The sequence below is a fragment of the Xyrauchen texanus genome, chromosome 11 (genome assembly GCF_025860055.1).
Source record: "Xyrauchen texanus isolate HMW12.3.18 chromosome 11, RBS_HiC_50CHRs, whole genome shotgun sequence".
Taxonomy (NCBI): domain Eukaryota; kingdom Metazoa; phylum Chordata; class Actinopteri; order Cypriniformes; family Catostomidae; genus Xyrauchen; species Xyrauchen texanus.
The window spans coordinates 23,055,551-23,072,759 of NC_068286.1; the positions used below are offsets into that span (position 1 = coordinate 23,055,551).

Sequence of the window (17,209 nt, forward strand, 5' to 3'; positions counted from 1 at the left end):
TTACAATGTCAGTTTTTTTCAGTGTCACTGATTTTCAGTTTCAACTTTCTGTCACTGTTTTGGCGTGGAGAGTGGGAGGAGTCTGAGGGAGGGGTAAGTAGAGCATAGTTTGCATATAATTTGCATATAGGCATACTGAAGAAATAGGCCTGCGTCACTTTTCTGGAACCCGCGCCGTCTGCTTTGAAGGCTCTTGTATGGTGGCGTTATAAAAAAATAAAAATAAAAAAAAATGTCTAGTTTACCTGGAACTTCCAAACCACAAGTAAGTCTGTTTTTCCCCCTGCCATTTACATGTTTATTCACGTGCAACCTGGCCGGTTTGGTTAACTTTTAACGGCAGTTATGCTGTTTTTTTAGACGTCGACTGGAACATGTAATACATATTACTGCTTTTCTCAGTTTACCTGCCACTGGCAGATGAGCCAGAGCGTTTATATGGACCCATGCGTCTGAAATAAAGAATGAACTAACTAACTAAATGGGGACGATGGGTAAATGGTAGCTAATGTTAAGTGTCCAGTCCTTTGATGTCTTCTTTCTTCTTCTTTAGGAGTTGGAGGCCAGTGTTATTGCTGCTGCACAAGGCCTCATAAACGTGCTAACACAAAACATTCAGCAGCATCACACCCCAGCACAGCAGAATCCATAGCATGAGCACCAGAGTCGACAGCAAGCACAAACAACAAAACAAACTGTGCAGGAGGAGATGACCAGGTGTCATTTAACTTATTTGTGATCATATGTTTGACTTATTTGATGGAGAGTTGTATTTCATAATGTTGATTTATACACTTACTGTTAACCTCCTAAACATGCAGGTCATTTCCTGGCTTCTTTACCAAAAAGAAAGGCAAAAACCGCTTTTCACCCTTACAAACCACTCCAGGGAAGCCGAAAGTCTGTAAGATATTCAGTGTGTATGTATATTTGGTGAATAAGGGCTGTACCAGCACACCTTCTGCAGCTGAAGAGCTGGAGTTGAGCCAAGCAGGGTTGGGGAAGAGGTCCCTCACTTTGACGGATGATATGAGCCATGAAATGGTATTACAACCACTCTTTTAATTGAAATTAATCTTCTTTTTGGCATTACAGTAACACATTATTATTATTATTATTATTGTTATTAATAAACTTGTCAATATAGTTATTATGATGCTATTACTATACAAAACAATTTAAAGTATTATACTGTTATTTGTTTTGTTTTTTATACTATCCTTTTTAAACCTCCTTTTCCCATTCTGTTATTATTTCTCAGGTAAATAAAATTCTCATTGAAGAATATCCCAAAATGGAGGGGTGGAAGGGTGGTTGTTCTACAAGGCTTCAGGTGTATACCATTTTCAAACACCTTTCATTTTGATGGTGCAGGAACACTAACATTCAAAATTCTTTCTCTCACTTTCTGTGGTGCAGGTGGCCACGGTAGAAGGAAATTGCTTGCCATTCCTCCTGATATAGATGGTTATACTGGTAGACTTATTCGCAGTGTTTCGGTGCTGGGAAGACGACCATGTACATTGTTCCACTGCAGCAGGACCTTGATCTTACTCCACTGCCATCTGATGCCACTGAATTTCAAAAATGCCTAAGGCTGCATGCCAAGTGTGCAAAGAAAACATGCCTCTGCATATCCTAGCATTGCACATCGAGGATTGTATGGAGTCTGCAGCAGATGATGATGATGTTAATGCATATAACAGAGAAGATATTGCAAAACAATACATGTATATGGTAAAATATCATCATATTGTTTTTGTCTATGGTAACACTATGTCCTAACACATAAAACCTCAATATATGTGTGTAAGTGAAGAATAAAATATACTAATGATGCTAAATTCGATTTTGACGTTAGGAAGCAAGAATTAAACCCTGTACCGTAGTAAGATAACTTCATAAAGTGCTTTCTGTTTCTCTGTTTTTAAGACAATCGAGATCATATTCTGCTTGCAAAAAAGTGTCTGTAAATTTTTATCTTAAGGTATCCATGTCGTAGCATTGATTATTTCTCCTATGCATTTATGGTACAGCTGTCTGTTACTTTACAGGACTGTCAAAATGAGGTCCAGGTTCTTTCTGTCACAAACTCACCACCTGTTCACCCTAACAAGGAGTCCAGAGATTGTGACCAGGTAATAATTTTGAGCTGATATCTTGAAAAATATGTGAAATTGCAGAGAGACCTGATGAAATTGATTTGAATATATGTTGTCTACTACAGGATAGAAAGGAATGCCCTATATGTTGTGCCTGCTTTCCATCAGATGAAATTGTTCTGCATGCAAGCCTGTGTGGTGAAAGGTTTGCCATTATATCATGTTATCATATACATTTTATTTCACAACATATTGTCTGTTAAAGCGGTGTCTCCTTGTAAGATAATATAATAATCTACAATGCACTACATCCGAAATTTCAAATTAATTTAAATATAATTTGCATCTTTGTTTTGTCTTATCCTTCATAATGCACAAGAAACACTGTGATAGCACAAGATTGCAATGGCAGGGTCACTCAATGGGCATCTAGGTTTACAAATAGGTCCAAAATAACATCAGTAGAATGCCTTTTAGAATGCCAAAATAACATCAGTAGAATGCCATTGTTTTTCAGGTGTGCTGAAATATAAACATTGATGTATTATTATTGAAAATTGAAAGTTTTAATGTGTTTTTGTTGACCCTTTTCAGTCTACAAGACACGTTGAACTACAGTTCAGACAGCTGTGTGCTACACGAGGGAAGCTTATCTATGGCCGACATGTCTAGGTGAAATTTGGCGCAATTACTTCTTTTTTTCATCAGTCATTTGCTTAAGATGTCATTAAATTCAAAGTTAAGTAATTTTTTATTTTTTGCTGCTTTTTAATAGTGATGATGATGTACTCCAGTGGCTTGCAAGCCAAGTAGATGCAAGCAAAGATTTTAAGATCTGCATCACCCGGGACAACCTTTTCCAAAGAGGCCTAATTCAGTGGCAGAGACAGAAGAAGGGCTCACCTGTTAACAAACTCAATGTGACTTTTATTGGCGAAGCTGGAATCGACACTGGAGCATTAAGTAAAGAATTTTTGACTGGTAATGTATATTTAGGACAACCTCTGGCACCAAACACTACTGAAATCAGGTTCATAGGTGCAGTATTTTTTATTTACTGAACTGTGTTTTCTGTCATCAATTATTTAGAAATGATGCATGGTATTGAGAGGCGACTGTTTGAGGGCAGTGGCAAGAAGGGAAAGAGTCCTGTCTACTCGATTTGTGACCTAGAAAATGGTTTCTACAGGTTAGCATTGTTTTAAAGTTGTCCTACATTATGCAGTTTATACAAAAGTAAAAAGGTGCAATTACAATGTCTGCACTGTTTGTTGATGATTGCAGAACTGCAGGACAAATATTTTCTGTCAGCCTAGCTCAGGGTGGCCCAGCACCATGCTTCTTCAGAAATTGGTGTTACCAGTTTCTTACAACAGGGGACTTTGATGATCTGCAGCTGACCAAAGATGACTTGGATGATCTTGAATATGCTTTACTCATAGAAAGGGTGAGTACATCTGCAAAACCATTAAAGGCTTTTCTTAATGTACATTTCATTGCTTTACTATTAATGTGTTTGTTGTAATTTTAGGTGGAGTCAGCAACTGATCTGACACAGTTCACAGATGAAATCGTGAGTTGTGGTTACACAGGTTTGCTTAAGTTGGACCAAAAGGACAGTATCATAAGGTCGGCATTTATTTTCCAGAGAAACAATTTTTATATAATTAATTTTGATGCACACCGCACCAGTAGCCACTTTAACAGTATAGTGTTATTACTGTTTTTAGAAATGCATTTGAATTTAAAATATAAATTTGTACAGCCTTGTCTTAGTCTTAATTTAGTTGTGTGGAAAATAGCATATTTCCCTTTTATTTATGAGTCTTCTGCAAAACTTTGTTCCCTGTTCTCGATAGAGCCATTGTTTTGCATGACTCCTATGCTTCAGCAAATTAGAAATGGGATGAAGGTATACAACCTTCTGGATGTGATTGGGAAGCATCAAACTCTCTGCTCAAACCTGTTTGTCCCCAAAGAGGATGATGACAGAGTAAGGATGCTGGACATTAAATCATCCTGATTTGCTTTACTGCTATGTACTTGATTATAATCTTAGAAACCCTACAGGTTGTAGTAGTAGAGCTGTATCTCTTTATGATTGATACTATTATATTTTTGTGACTGTTATTGCTTTTCTTAACCTTTTTTGTTTTGGAAGAATACAAAGTCATGTAAAGTGGACTGTGGTATTTCTGTGTAGTCAACCCACCTCTTTTTTTTCCTTTTGCCCCACCACCCCAGCCGGATGCTGATTACATAATGAGTATCCTAGTCCCTGAGCTGAGTGAGAAGGGAAGTCCAAGGCAAGCAAGAGAAAATGCAATCATCAACTTCCTCCAGGACTTTCTACAAGACCTGGAAATCACAGGTTTGATTTAAACTGTCTTTATCACATGTTGAAGTACTATACAAATTTGTTCTCCATCTTTCATTAGGGAGCTGAATATTAGCACTCCACAAAAAGGACCATCAATATATTTCCTTTTAGAAACATTAATGTTGTGGTTAGTGGTGGGTGGGCAATGCTTATGGAAAAATGGTCCAGGTTTTGAACTTCACTAGAGACTTTCTGGACTTTGCCCTCCACATCCCAAAGACATAAGTTACAATCAAAATACATGTTTCTTAAGAAAGATATTTCCACCATAAATTCCCAGAATACAGGAATATTGTTTAAGATTAATGTGTCCCCTCCAATGTTGAATGGAAACATATGCCTGTAGTGACAACATAGTATATACTACAAATGTAGTCAAAAGATGTCATACTGTATATCTGGAATTCTTTTGGATAACATTATTCTAGAACTATTCCTATCATTGTTTTGTTTTTTATATTAAATAGAAATGAATGCAGCAAGGTTAGTTGAAATAGGCCTTTGGGATAAATCATGTAGATTGGTAAATAGGGTTGGCTTCTTGCAGTGTTTGATTTTTACATCATTGTACTCAACTACTCTGATTTGTTTTATCATGCAGGTCAGAATGAAGACCAGCAAATGTGTGAGCCTCTGACCCAAGAGGAGCTGCTTAGTCAAGAAGGGCACTGGAATCAACAAACACACGTGAGCCTGTCTGTCCCGACAGTGATGCAGTGGTTAACTGGACAAAGGCACAAGCCCCTTCTTCCATCAGAGAGGGCCGATTTTAAAATAAATCTAAGATTTGAACACCACTGTAATGAAAAAATGCCAGGTCACCAACTTTGTTTCCCACTTGTAAGTGCCTGCACAAATACAATAACTATTCCCGTTGAACATATGAAAACATACAAGGAGTTCAGAGATATATTGACAGTAGCAATCAGAATGGGTAGAGACTTTGGGCGAGTTTAGAGGTCATTTTTTGACCACTGATGTGTACTTCTCCAAATCAGGCAGTATTGTGAATTTTTGGCATTTCTAATGGCATTTTTGTTAAATGTGTTCAGTGAGCTATTTATTATTCTGTGAGAGTCTTAACAAAAAAAAGACAGCTAGCACAAATCAAACCATAAAAATGGCTCAACATTAGTGTTTGGTTCTTCCATTGTTTTAAGTTGGGACCACTGCTGACCCTTTATTCGAAAAAGGTCTTAAGAACTCTGTATTTGCATTTTGTTTACAGAGCACTGACAAATGTACATGTAATATAAACCTTGAAATGTGATGTTCTTCAATTCAGTGTTACTTGTACTATTGAAAAGTTGAAATTGTTCAGTTTACCACATACACATTAGTTTCAACATGTATATGGGGCAAATTCATGTCATCCAAGTGGAATCAAATGTGTGGGGGTTTACATTTACTAAATCGGCAGCAAAAATTAACTTGGTTGATGTCAAAACAATAAATGAACATAATGCCTATGGCCTTTATCATTTTTCTTTTTCATTGTGAATATTAACTGAAATGTTTTCCTTGAGTGTCTAAACTCTAAACTAAAGCATTATACTGTAAAGGGGAACTGATGAGTTTTCCACTTTTAAAAAATGCATTTCACTGAAGATCAAAGTGTACAAATCTAGTTTTGTTTTAAATTCTTCATTACCAAGACATCAAACATAGCATGTTGAGTTGAGTTGATCTGTCTAATGCTATTTAAGACGCCAGATTAGAAATATCTACATACACTAGATTTATGTTTAACAAATAAAAACTGTTGAAAGTTGTGGGAGGTTCATTTGGTTGTTTAAAACAAGTAACGGCAGAATAAAACTAGATATCTTTACCATGGCAGACTGAGTTGTTTATATACTGCATAGTAAAACATATCCAACACCGTCCCCACAATAATTTCAGATAAAACATTTAAGTCACAAAAAACATTGAACATTTATATTACAGACTGCATGTTATCCTGCCAAGTTTGAATGATGTGTTACATAGTCAAGCGCAGCCTTGTAAATGTCTTTTCCATTGTCCTGGGAGGGACTGATAGGATTGATGGCTTCCCTCAGTCCAGCCATAGCCTGTGGCCCCAGAGGGCACTGGATGGGTGGTAGAACTACTCCACTAGCAGCAGCAGCGGCGGCAGCTTCTTGTCTGTCAGGGTTGAAATCCAAGAAGTGATCTTGCAAATCCTATAAATGGCAAGTAATTTTGTTAACACTTTGCAATTGCCTTGTGTACTTTACACATTTGATCTTCAAATAATTACTTATAATTTGTTTATAATACAAAAATATTGAATTGCCGTTAAAATGTATTTAGACTTCTGATTTGATACATTTTAAGATTGAAACAATTGTGACAAATAATGCAAAAATAGGAGACAATGGGTAAACCTGATTAAAAATAGCTTGGATTCAACATTTTTGAGGTCTGCCTCTAGATTCTCTGGAGCAGCCACAGGATACTGGAGCAATCCAATGGTCCAAAGTTGATTGGGAGTCAGGTTTTGTTCCGTTCGCAGAGGATGGTTATCCCACCCGGCTGTAAAAGTGTCGAGGTCCATTTGGAGGCGTGGTACAAATATGTACTGGGCACAGAATAGCTGAAGGCTGTTGGAGGGATCAAGCAGGCACTCCTCTTCAAGACCATGAAGTAACTCATAATATACCCTTGTTACTGCCATCCACACGTCACGCCATAAGCGCTCCACCCTTTGAGATCAAAAATACAAAAAGTGCACCAGATTAAAAAGTACAATCGCAGCCAGGGGTTCACTGCCATCCATTACCTAGGAAACAAAAGGTTGAAATCATCTATATTTTGTTTCATTACAGATAGACTCTCTGTAGAAAGTGTTGAATTTATTGTAATGTAATAGGATGTTTCTCTGGGGTTGCCAAATATACCCAGGCTACCTGGGTGGCCCGCCCAAGTAAAGTCCATGTGTGGGAAACATTTACTCAGGTTAACGTAGGTAAGCACTAATTTTCAGTCAATGTTCTTGATTTGAACAAATATACAAGACTCAGTCTCCCCACATGTATAGAGTCGTGAACAATAACCTTATTTGGACACTGCATTTCTTTAGACGTAGGAAGGATTAATGCTTCCTGTGAGGATGTATCCTTAAGATTTGGTACTACACAGTGTTCACTGTATTGCTGTTGCCAATCTCCCTGGCTGGGCATCAATAAGAATGAATGATTTTGAATAAGAATGAATTAATTTTTACTTTTATCATTTTTAATGAAATAATTTCTGGTGAAGACTATTTACGGATTATCCAAATTTACTAGGACAGAGATGTTGGTGTTACAGTAATGCTTTGAGCATCAAAAAATAAAAAGCACATTCACCTCCATTGTCTTTTGTGTGAAACAAAAGTGTTCGTGACTGACGGGGGGTGGGGGTATGTGTTAGGGTTACCTAAAAGAAACATAACTTTGATATTTACCTTTGATTATGCACACTTTTTCCCGACATGTAGCTTGCTCTGCCACAGCCACGAACAGTGAACATGCATTGAGCAATGCCGACATTTTCGACCCCTTGGTCTCCTCTAACTCTAAATAATCACATAAGAAACAGAGACAAAGTCAAATGTTTTTGGTCAATGAATTTTGATAAAAAGACAATCATGCTCTTGCTGTTTTCTTACCTTAATGGAAAGCCAAACTTTTCAACTGAGCTCATGAAGAAACCAAGTGCTGTTGATGCCTTGTTATTATTTGCAGAACCCAGGTACATTATCTGGATCATAGTAACAAAATACTTATGTGAATGTGCCATACTAAATAGAATATAGTAATACTAGGCTCAGCCACATTGTTTTGAAAGTGTCAAATGTGATCGTGAATACCCATCAATCCCAGCAAAGATAACAATTCCATATCTGAAAGGAAAAATTCATTTTCAGAAAGTGTATCACCTCTTAAAATTATAATAGCTCTACATTGTGTACACAAATTATAAAGATGGTCAATTCAGATTTTATTAACCATGAACCCATGTAACCTTTACAATCTTTATTTGTAAAAGCTGCACTTTAGATGGGACATCCTCCTATAATATGAGAAATTAAGCAAGCCTCAGTGTATATATTACTGTTTTTCTCTTCTTTATTTCATGTAACAGTCAAACCAATGTTGTACACATAGCCATTATGTTTAGCAACAGCAGATTTTTTCCTGACTGTATGTCATCCTCATCCTGTTTTTTTTAATGGTAAACCAATGCATTTACTGCCTAACGCTAAAGAACCATGCAAAAATAATCAAGCCTTCTTGAGGAATGTTTTTAATTTACAGCATGCACACTGATCCACAGCGTGGAATGGATTAAGAGTCACTAGCACAAATCATAAAATAGATACCCATTCACATGTTGGAATTTTATAGAATGGCGGCACAAACTAACTCTATGTGCAGCTTCATTAATAAACTGTATTAAAAAAGGTTTTTTATTGAAATACAGCTCCAGCAATCTATAGCCCATGTTGTAATGGCATACAAAATCTACCCGCATCCTTCAAACGTTGTAAAAGCTCAATTAAGAGACTCACTCTGCAAACTATTTCAACAAACATTTATGAATATAAATATATGAACATATAACAATATTCTTGTGAAACACACACACACTAACACACACACACACACACACAAACACACCTGATAAGTTTGTGGTTTGTGTCCACGTGGAACAGTGAGTGGGGACCCTTGACAGAATATGTTCTTCTAGCAACACAGCCTAAACGTGCCATTCTCTCCAAGATCCCTGCAGAATCCACCCTGTGCATGGATGCTGAAACCTGGTCCCATCTGACACGGTGTCCCATCGCTTGCAGTTCACCCTTCATCATTCTATAACCTATATGCGGCATCTTCAATTTAACTGAGCGCACAAGATTGTCCAGCTCCTCATCTGTGAGATTGCTGTATGATCCCGTAACTGATAGTCCATACTCACGCATCCGCCGGTACACTGTCCTTTTGCAGACACCCAGGAGCTTAGCTACACAGGGGATGGGCAACTGCATATCGATTAGGTTTTGAAGACATTCTTTAGAAATTACAAGTTTTGGCTGTCCCCTATCACCAACCAGAACCTCAGCATAGGTATGAGCTGGATAACTCTCCTCTTGTAAACGAAGAAGTCTTAATAAGTCAGATAAAGCACGATCAACATCTTGAGGCAGTTCTACAACATTGGCAAGAGCGTACAAGTCCCACTTCATGACTTAAAACAAAGTGTAAATAATCCAAATCCACAGGCTGACGTCGCAGAACTTCCTGAAGCCTTCTCAGCATTCTCTCCATGAACTGCCTCACAATCAAAGGTTCCTGTAATTAACATTATAAAACTCTAATGTGATGACATGTATCAGTGCTCAAGTTGCCATGACAAGCTACTCTTCTATAGCTGTATGGCAGATCTAAGGTAATGCTGAATTGGCGCACATTTCATTAAATATGAACTACATTTAAATCAAATAATTTAATGTTAGAAACCACTCATTCCAGATATGAGCAAATGCAAAACTTTAAATTTTAATTTCACATTGTTATAGAGAGCCAAGCAGAACTCAGTGCAATTCATGAGATAACAAAATATGTATTAAAAATAAACTTGTCATTTCCTTGGATCGTCAGAGCAAAAAGCCAAATATATAAAACCTAATAATAGGCAAACATATTTTGATTATTAACTTACAGTCCTCTGTTGGGGTCGCGAATCTGCCATCTCTCTCAATTTCAGCAACACCTCCCTTGACCTGCTTGCTGTCGACTCTGGTGCTCATGTGACCGCAATGGATTCTACTGTGCAGGGGTGTGATGCTGCTGAATGTTTTGTGTTAGCACGTTTATGAGGCCTTGTGCAGCAGCAATAACACTGGCCTCCAACTCCTAAAGAAGAAGAAAGAAGACATCAAAGGACTGGACACTTAACATTAGCTACCATTTACCCATCGTCCCCATTTAGTTAGTTAGTTCATTCTTTATTTCAGACGCATGGGTCCATATAAACGCTCTGGCTCATCTGCCAGTGGCAGGTAAACTGAGAAAAGCAGTAATATGTATTACATGTTCCAGTCGACGTCTAAAAAACAGCATAACTGCCGTTAAAAGTTAACCAAACCGGCCAGGTTGCACGTGAATAAACATGTAAATGGCAGGGGAAAAACAGACTTACTTGTGGTTTGGAAGTTCCAGGTAAACTAGACATTTTTTTTATTTTTATTTTTTATAACGCCACCATACAAGAGCCTTCAGAGCAGACGGCGCGGGTTCCAGAAAAGTGACGCAGGCCTACTTCTTCAGTATGCCTATATGCAAATTATATGCAAACTATGCTCTACTTACCCCTCCCTCAGACTCCTCCCACTCTCCACGCCAAAACAGTGACAGAAAGTTGAAACTGAAAATCAGTGACACTGAAAAAAACTGACATTGTAAAAAAACCTGTCACTGAAAAAGAGTGACATGATGAAAAAATCTTAAGATTGTCATCGAAAAATACAAATAAATCCCAATAAAATAAAATAATATTTGTAAGATTTTAATTTTTTCAGTGCCAATACTTGTTTCAATGCCAACACAACTGTTTACAATACAAATGTTTCAATGCCAATGTTTCCTTTTTCAGTTCTGCTTTTGTTTTCAATACCAATTTTAATTTTTGATGCCAAATTTTAAAGTCACTGTTCTGGCTCCATATGTAAACCGGTAGAACTTCGCATAAACAGCCACATGACTTCGCATCGCATCTTCGTTCGGAACTTCGGACACAATTAGGATCAATGAAATGTGGACCACTTTTGCACTGTTAAAATATTATCTTCATCCAAAACGAAAAGATTTTTAAAGTTTTTCTTTCCTTTTTTCAAAACACATTGTGGTAATGAGAGGGATTAAAAAACAAGTTAGGCCTATATTTCGCATTTTGTTGTACTTCATGAAACACTTAAAACATTTTGAGAGGGAAAAATTAACAGTCACACAATACTCTCCACTTTTGAAACACATTGTGGCAAAGTTATATTTCGCATTTTGTTGTAGCCTACTTCATGAAACATTTGGGACAGCTGTGTTTTTCTCCAAGATCATCTTTGTTGGGGTTACCTGCAGCTAGCGCATCTGTGGGCGTGGAGTGAACGTCAGGACTGCTAGCGGTTGCTGCTGCTGATCCAGAGCTGCTCGGTGTTCCCTCCAATTTCACAGCAGTGTCTGTTTGCATATCGTCATCATCGGTTACTGTTGTTTGTGTTGTATCCTTAGATCCCGATGACTGACTATTTGTGTCATTTGGAGCTCGACGTTTTAAAAATCTCCTTATGCCCATATTTTGGTGTAACGAGTCCGACCACATAACTGCGCTATTACATGGTAGCTGAGAATCGCTGGATTTACGTTAGCCTATCACATGACCCAGAGCCCTGATTTTTTTTTTACTAAAGCAGTATATAAAATCAGATGTATTACCTACCACCATTTAGTTGTTTTGTTTTATTTAAAATATTTATAATATCTTTTTTTTAAACAATGCAATATGTTTTTTTGTTGAAAAAATGCAATTACCCGTTTCAGCCACCAGGGGGGCAATGCTCCCCCTGCCCCCCCCCCCGCAAACTCCGCGCCTGGTAATGCATGATATTTTGTCATGTGGAGATTCGCTGCCCATCTCAAATGTGCACAAAGGCGCGTCACTGTCTGTTCTTCCTTCAGGAGTTAGTTCTGGAGTCAATTCCATGCCACATATATTTGCAAAAATATAAAGTTTTGCAAAAGAAAAAAGTATTGAGCAAAAAAAACAATTTTTTAAAAAAAAAATTCCAAACAAAAATTAAGTATCACAAAAGTAAAATAAAGTATCAAGAGAGAAAAAATAAAGTTTTGCAAACAAAAATAATTGCAAAATATAAATAAAATATAGCAAAAACCAAGATATAATTAATTGCAAAGATTACTGTTGTAAAAGAAACTTAAGAACTTTTATCCTTTTTTATCTCTGCAACAGATATTTAGGCAGCAATGATTTTGCCACACATCTTTTTGTTTGCGATGCCTACTAATTATTTTGCAACGCTCCTTTTAATCTGCATTTCTATCAAGTGTGAGCTCATGATACCGTTTTGCCTTTGCGCTTCACTTTTCTGTGCGTTTCACTTTGGCAGTCACTTATTTCCAGGGGTTTCAGTACAGCGTAAAAATGTGACGTGGTAGTGTAGGCGTTCTCCTAATTCAAAATTTGCATAGTTCATATGCACTTATATTGCAAACGGTAACAAAAATTATTTATCGTTACTCGTTCTTTACATTAAAATGCTACCGCATCTTTTACAAAATCATCTGCCTCTGTATCATAGTAAAACAACAAAAACATTTACCGATTTCCCTATTTTGTCTTAGATTCTCCATGGCTGTTCCATCAGTTTGCTGTCGCTGTTATGAAAAGCCCGCGATGAAAATTTGAAACGCCCGCGGAAAGAAGGCACTATAATGCACATGTGTGGCTGACCTGAAATTTGTTTTATGTCATGGCCACGCCCCTTGTGCGTCGCTGTACTGAAACCCCTGTACTTTAGTGAATGCCGTTTCACTTTATGGCACTGTTTTGACGTGGGGGTGGAGTCAGGGGATTGGGGCGTGTACAATGGGCTCAGAGATGCCTCCCTGGAAGTTACGTCATTAGCTTGAGACACGGATCAACCATCATGGCCGAGCAGAGAAGTTTTTTTTTTTTTTTTTTATTGAATTTTAAGAATTACAATTTCAGTCAGGGGTACAATGAATAAACTAAATAAACAAACATAAAAAGACAAACAAAGCAGTGACAAACTTAAAAGTTAAACAAAAATGTGAAAATGCTTACATATAGATACGCACTTTGCAGCTTTCTTATTTTTCAAACCCAGTATTGTTTTTAGGTATCGTTGAATTTCTGCTCTCAAAATTAAAAACAAAGGCTTGTTTCCTCCAAATTTACATTTATGAATACTAAATTTAGCTAACAGAAGAAGCAGATTAATTAAGTAGTATTCCTTATGAAAAGATTGGTCATAAAGGAAAAAAACAAATAACACATTTTTAAAGCAGAGTGAGCAGAGAAGTTGAGAGAACAGCTAACTGAGAGAACGGGCGCGCAAGATGGCGGCCGAGACAGTTGGCAATATTCAAGGCTAAGGAAATATAAATGATTTTCTCACCTTAAACGTTAAATCTGATTAGTGCAAACAATTGGAAATATATATTTATATTGCTGTCTTAATAAGAGGACGATTTGGACTCCTTTTCAAGCGTGACTATCTAGCACAGTTGTTTAAAAAAAAAAAAAGATGACAGACAAAAGGCCAAGAGATCAAGGTAAAAAGACAAACAAGACGCTTTCATTCACCACTAAGCACAAAGATGTGACTGAGGATGTTATGGAAGTTGTCAAAGCAGGTGATATACACACCTACACTAATTCCGACGGAGGAATTGTCCATCTTCCTGAGTCAGCTCCGTGCACTCCAGTCGCAAAGAAAGGTAAAGTTGAACCTACACTCTCCGAACTGCAAGATAACATCGTGAGGCTTGTAGCTGAAAAAATAAAAGAAAACGCGGACAATCTTGCAGGCCTGATAAAGAAAAATGCGGACACCATCGAAACGTTAAAGGAATCATCGGAGTTTCTCTTCAAGGAAGTTCAAGATATGAAAACAGAAATAAAAACGGTTAAAATTGCAAGTGATGACCATCAGAAGAGAATTACAGGCCTGGAAGACAGAGTGAATGAAATGGAACGCTATCACAGAAGATGGAACTTGAGGCTGTATGGCTTGCCAGAGCAGGAAGGAGAAGACGTTAAACAGCGTGTGATTGACATCTGTAAGGCAGTCATTCAAGACCCTGAAGAGGATCTCCGCTCCCAAATTGATGTGAGCCATAGGATCGGGAGGAGAGAGGATGGTAAAACTCGACCGGTGATTACAAGATTTGCATTAAGATCGGCCAAAGAAAAGGTTTGGAAATGCGCGAAGAATTCGGAATTCCTCAAAATAAAGAAGTTAAAATTCGGTGAAGATTTGACCACGAAAGACAAAGAGACTCGCACTAAACTGTGGCCACAGATTGAAGAGGCGCGGAAGCAAGGGAGAAGAGCCTTCTTCGTCGGAGCCAGAGCCATCATTGAGGGTAAAGAAATACAAATGTAATGATGATAGCTCTGATGCGATCTAAAAGTGAAGTTGCCATGGACTTTCGTTGAGAAGTTCAGTTGTATTCTAAATACATCGAGTGATGTGCTGTTATATTTAATGTTTGATAGTTAAAAGGTCAGATTTATAATCCCAAGTTTGCTTGTTCTGATCAGTATTCAAAAGGTGAAGAAAATCATTTTCCCTCTTTGTTACATTTAGAACTCAAGGTTTTCTCTTTTTCTTTTAGTTAACTTGTTTTATTTTTCAATTTGTCTTTGTCATTTTATTCACTTAATGTGAGGGGTATACGAGAACAGACTAAGAGGAAAGCTGTATTTTTATTTTGTAAAACTTTGAAGGCAGATTTTTATTTTCTACAAGAAACACATGCCTTAGCTTCAGATTTTAATTTCTGGAAAAATCAGTGGGGAGACAATATCTGGATGGCTTATGGAAACAGTAAATCTGCTGGCACTGCCATATTAAAGGGCTCCTTTCAGGGGAAAATCCTTAAAAATGTTGTTCATGATTCAGGAAGATGGGTTATTCTAGTTATTGAATTTATGGAGAATCTTTTCATTTTGGGTAATATATATGGTCATAATAATAGTCATAAAAACACACTCCTTGTTGCAGAATTTGATGAACAAATAAATGCCTTATTGAATTCCTTTATCAACGCTAAATTAATTTTGGGGGGTGACTGGAACTGCATAAGTGACCCCATCAAAGACTGTCAACCTCAAAGATCCTTAGGAAGCAATTATGGAGAGTTTAATAATCTATGTATGCATTTAAACTGTTGTGACATATGGAGACTTAAAAATCCACAGCAAATCCAGTTCACTTGGAATAACAAAAATGTATCTAAGAGATCCAGGATTGACTTCTGGCTTATTTCAATTGAGTTGCTAGACAATGTGGAAGAAACCAAAATAGAGCCCTCAGTTTTTTTCTGATCATAATTTGAGAACTTTAGTACTATGTATAAGGGATCAATCAATAAAATATAAACCAAATTATTGGAAATTAAATAATACACTTTTGAGTGATAAAATCTTCAAAGAAAAAGCCAAAAAAATTATAAATGAAAATTTGATAGAAGCAAAAAAAGACAAAATATATGGCAAACATTGGGAATATACAAAATTTCAGATCCGTAATATGGCCATTGAAAGGGCTAAAGAATTATCTAAGGAAAAAAGAATGAGACAAGATAAAATACTCAAGGGAATAATTTCTATCTATGAAAAAGATGAGCAATCACAAGCTGACATCAATATTTTATTCGAATTACAAGCTGAATTGGACAATATCTATCAAAATCTGGCACAGGGTGCCTTTATTCGTTCTAGACGAAAATGGATAGAGCATGGTGAAAGGAATACGAAGTATTTTCATAATTTAGAAAAAAGAAATGTTAGTGTTAACAGTATATATAAACTCAAAATAAATGATCAGATCTCTGAAGACCCCTCAAAAATTTCTAATTTTGTGGAAGATTTTTATAAAAAACTATACTCCGAACACAACAGTTGTCAGAGCTCATATTTTCTCTCCTGTATAAAAAGTGTGGCTCAAGGTCTTGATGAAACTCAGAAGGACATTTGTGATCAAGACATATCCCTAGAAGAATTAAAAAGAACATTAGTAAGCTTAAAGATAATAAATCCCCAGGGAATGATGGCCTAACAGGTGAATTTTATAAAGTATTTCAAGATTACATTTCTGAATTCTTATTATTAGTTTTTAAGGAGGCTATAGAAACTTGTAGACTTCCCCCAACTTTGTGTCAAGGCTTAATTACATTGTTACCTAAACCCAATAAGGATTGCTTGCTTCTTGACAATTGGAGGCCTATAACCTTAATTAATAATGATGCGAAATTGTTGTCTCATATTTTTGCGCAAAGAATAAAGTTATGTTTAGATACAATAATAGATGACAGTCAGTCTGGTTTTATGCAAGGACGACATATTAGTAACAATATTCGATTAATCTTAGATTTAATTGATTATAAGGATTACATAACCAATAATAGTTACATTTTATTTATAGATATATACAAAGCCTTTGATACTGTAAAACATGAATTTTTATTTGACGTATTAGAATTTTTTGGTTTTGGTCAACACTTTAAAAGGGCAATACAAACTTTATATAGTGACTGCAATAGTTCAGTTAAACTTCCATGGGGAACTACTCGTAGATTTAGCATTTCCCGGGGCATAAAACAAGGAGACCCGGCGGCTCCTTTCTTATTCCTTCTGATCATGCAACTTGGGCTCTATATATACACAATGACTCATTTCAAGGCATCAAAATTATGGATAAAGAAATTAAATGTTGTCAGCTAGCTGATGATACAGCTATTTTTTTAAAAGACATATCACAGGTTAAAAAAGTTATGGAATGTCTCAATATATTTTCTAAAGCTTCAGGTTTATCTTTAAATGTTAAAAAATGTATTCTTTTTCCACTTAAAGACAATGATATTCATTTAACTGAATTTGAAGGTATACCAGTTAGGGAGGAAGTTACGTACCTTGGTAT

General features: G+C 36.7%; 3 protein-coding genes and 1 long non-coding RNA gene across 4 annotated transcripts; 2 read left to right on the forward strand and 2 right to left on the reverse strand.

Moving 5' to 3' along the window:
• Positions 1–140: 140 nt before the first annotated feature.
• LOC127652101 (uncharacterized) lies at positions 141–1,303 on the forward strand. Its single transcript, XR_007971661.1, has 4 exons — positions 141–265; positions 554–717; positions 822–1,044; positions 1,262–1,303. It is a non-coding gene; the product is annotated as an uncharacterized LOC127652101 (long non-coding RNA).
• A 317-nt stretch (positions 1,304–1,620) lies between these two features.
• Positions 1,621–4,473, forward strand: LOC127652021 (uncharacterized). The gene is made up of 10 exons (XM_052138085.1): positions 1,621–1,737; positions 2,055–2,138; positions 2,228–2,307; positions 2,697–2,774; positions 2,878–3,083; positions 3,192–3,291; positions 3,387–3,549; positions 3,634–3,731; positions 3,962–4,095; positions 4,347–4,473. Exons 1-9 carry the CDS (start codon positions 1,624–1,626, stop codon positions 3,999–4,001), a joined length of 963 nt encoding a protein of 320 aa, XP_051994045.1. The 5' UTR covers positions 1,621–1,623; the 3' UTR covers positions 4,002–4,095; positions 4,347–4,473.
• Positions 4,474–6,139: 1,666 nt separating this feature from the next.
• LOC127652118 (uncharacterized) lies at positions 6,140–8,222 on the reverse strand. The gene is made up of 4 exons (XM_052138169.1): positions 8,135–8,222; positions 7,931–8,041; positions 6,911–7,187; positions 6,140–6,665 (listed from the first exon to the last, which is right to left on the reverse strand). Exons 1-4 carry the CDS (start codon positions 8,167–8,169, stop codon positions 6,438–6,440), a joined length of 651 nt encoding a protein of 216 aa, XP_051994129.1. The 5' UTR covers positions 8,170–8,222; the 3' UTR covers positions 6,140–6,437.
• Positions 8,223–8,292: 70 nt separating this feature from the next.
• On the reverse strand, positions 8,293–10,471 carry LOC127651329 (uncharacterized). Its single transcript, XM_052137108.1, has 3 exons — positions 10,189–10,471; positions 9,147–9,818; positions 8,293–8,368 (listed from the first exon to the last, which is right to left on the reverse strand). Exons 2-3 carry the CDS (start codon positions 9,710–9,712, stop codon positions 8,293–8,295), a joined length of 642 nt encoding a protein of 213 aa, XP_051993068.1. The 5' UTR covers positions 9,713–9,818; positions 10,189–10,471.
• Positions 10,472–17,209: the final 6,738 nt, after the last annotated feature.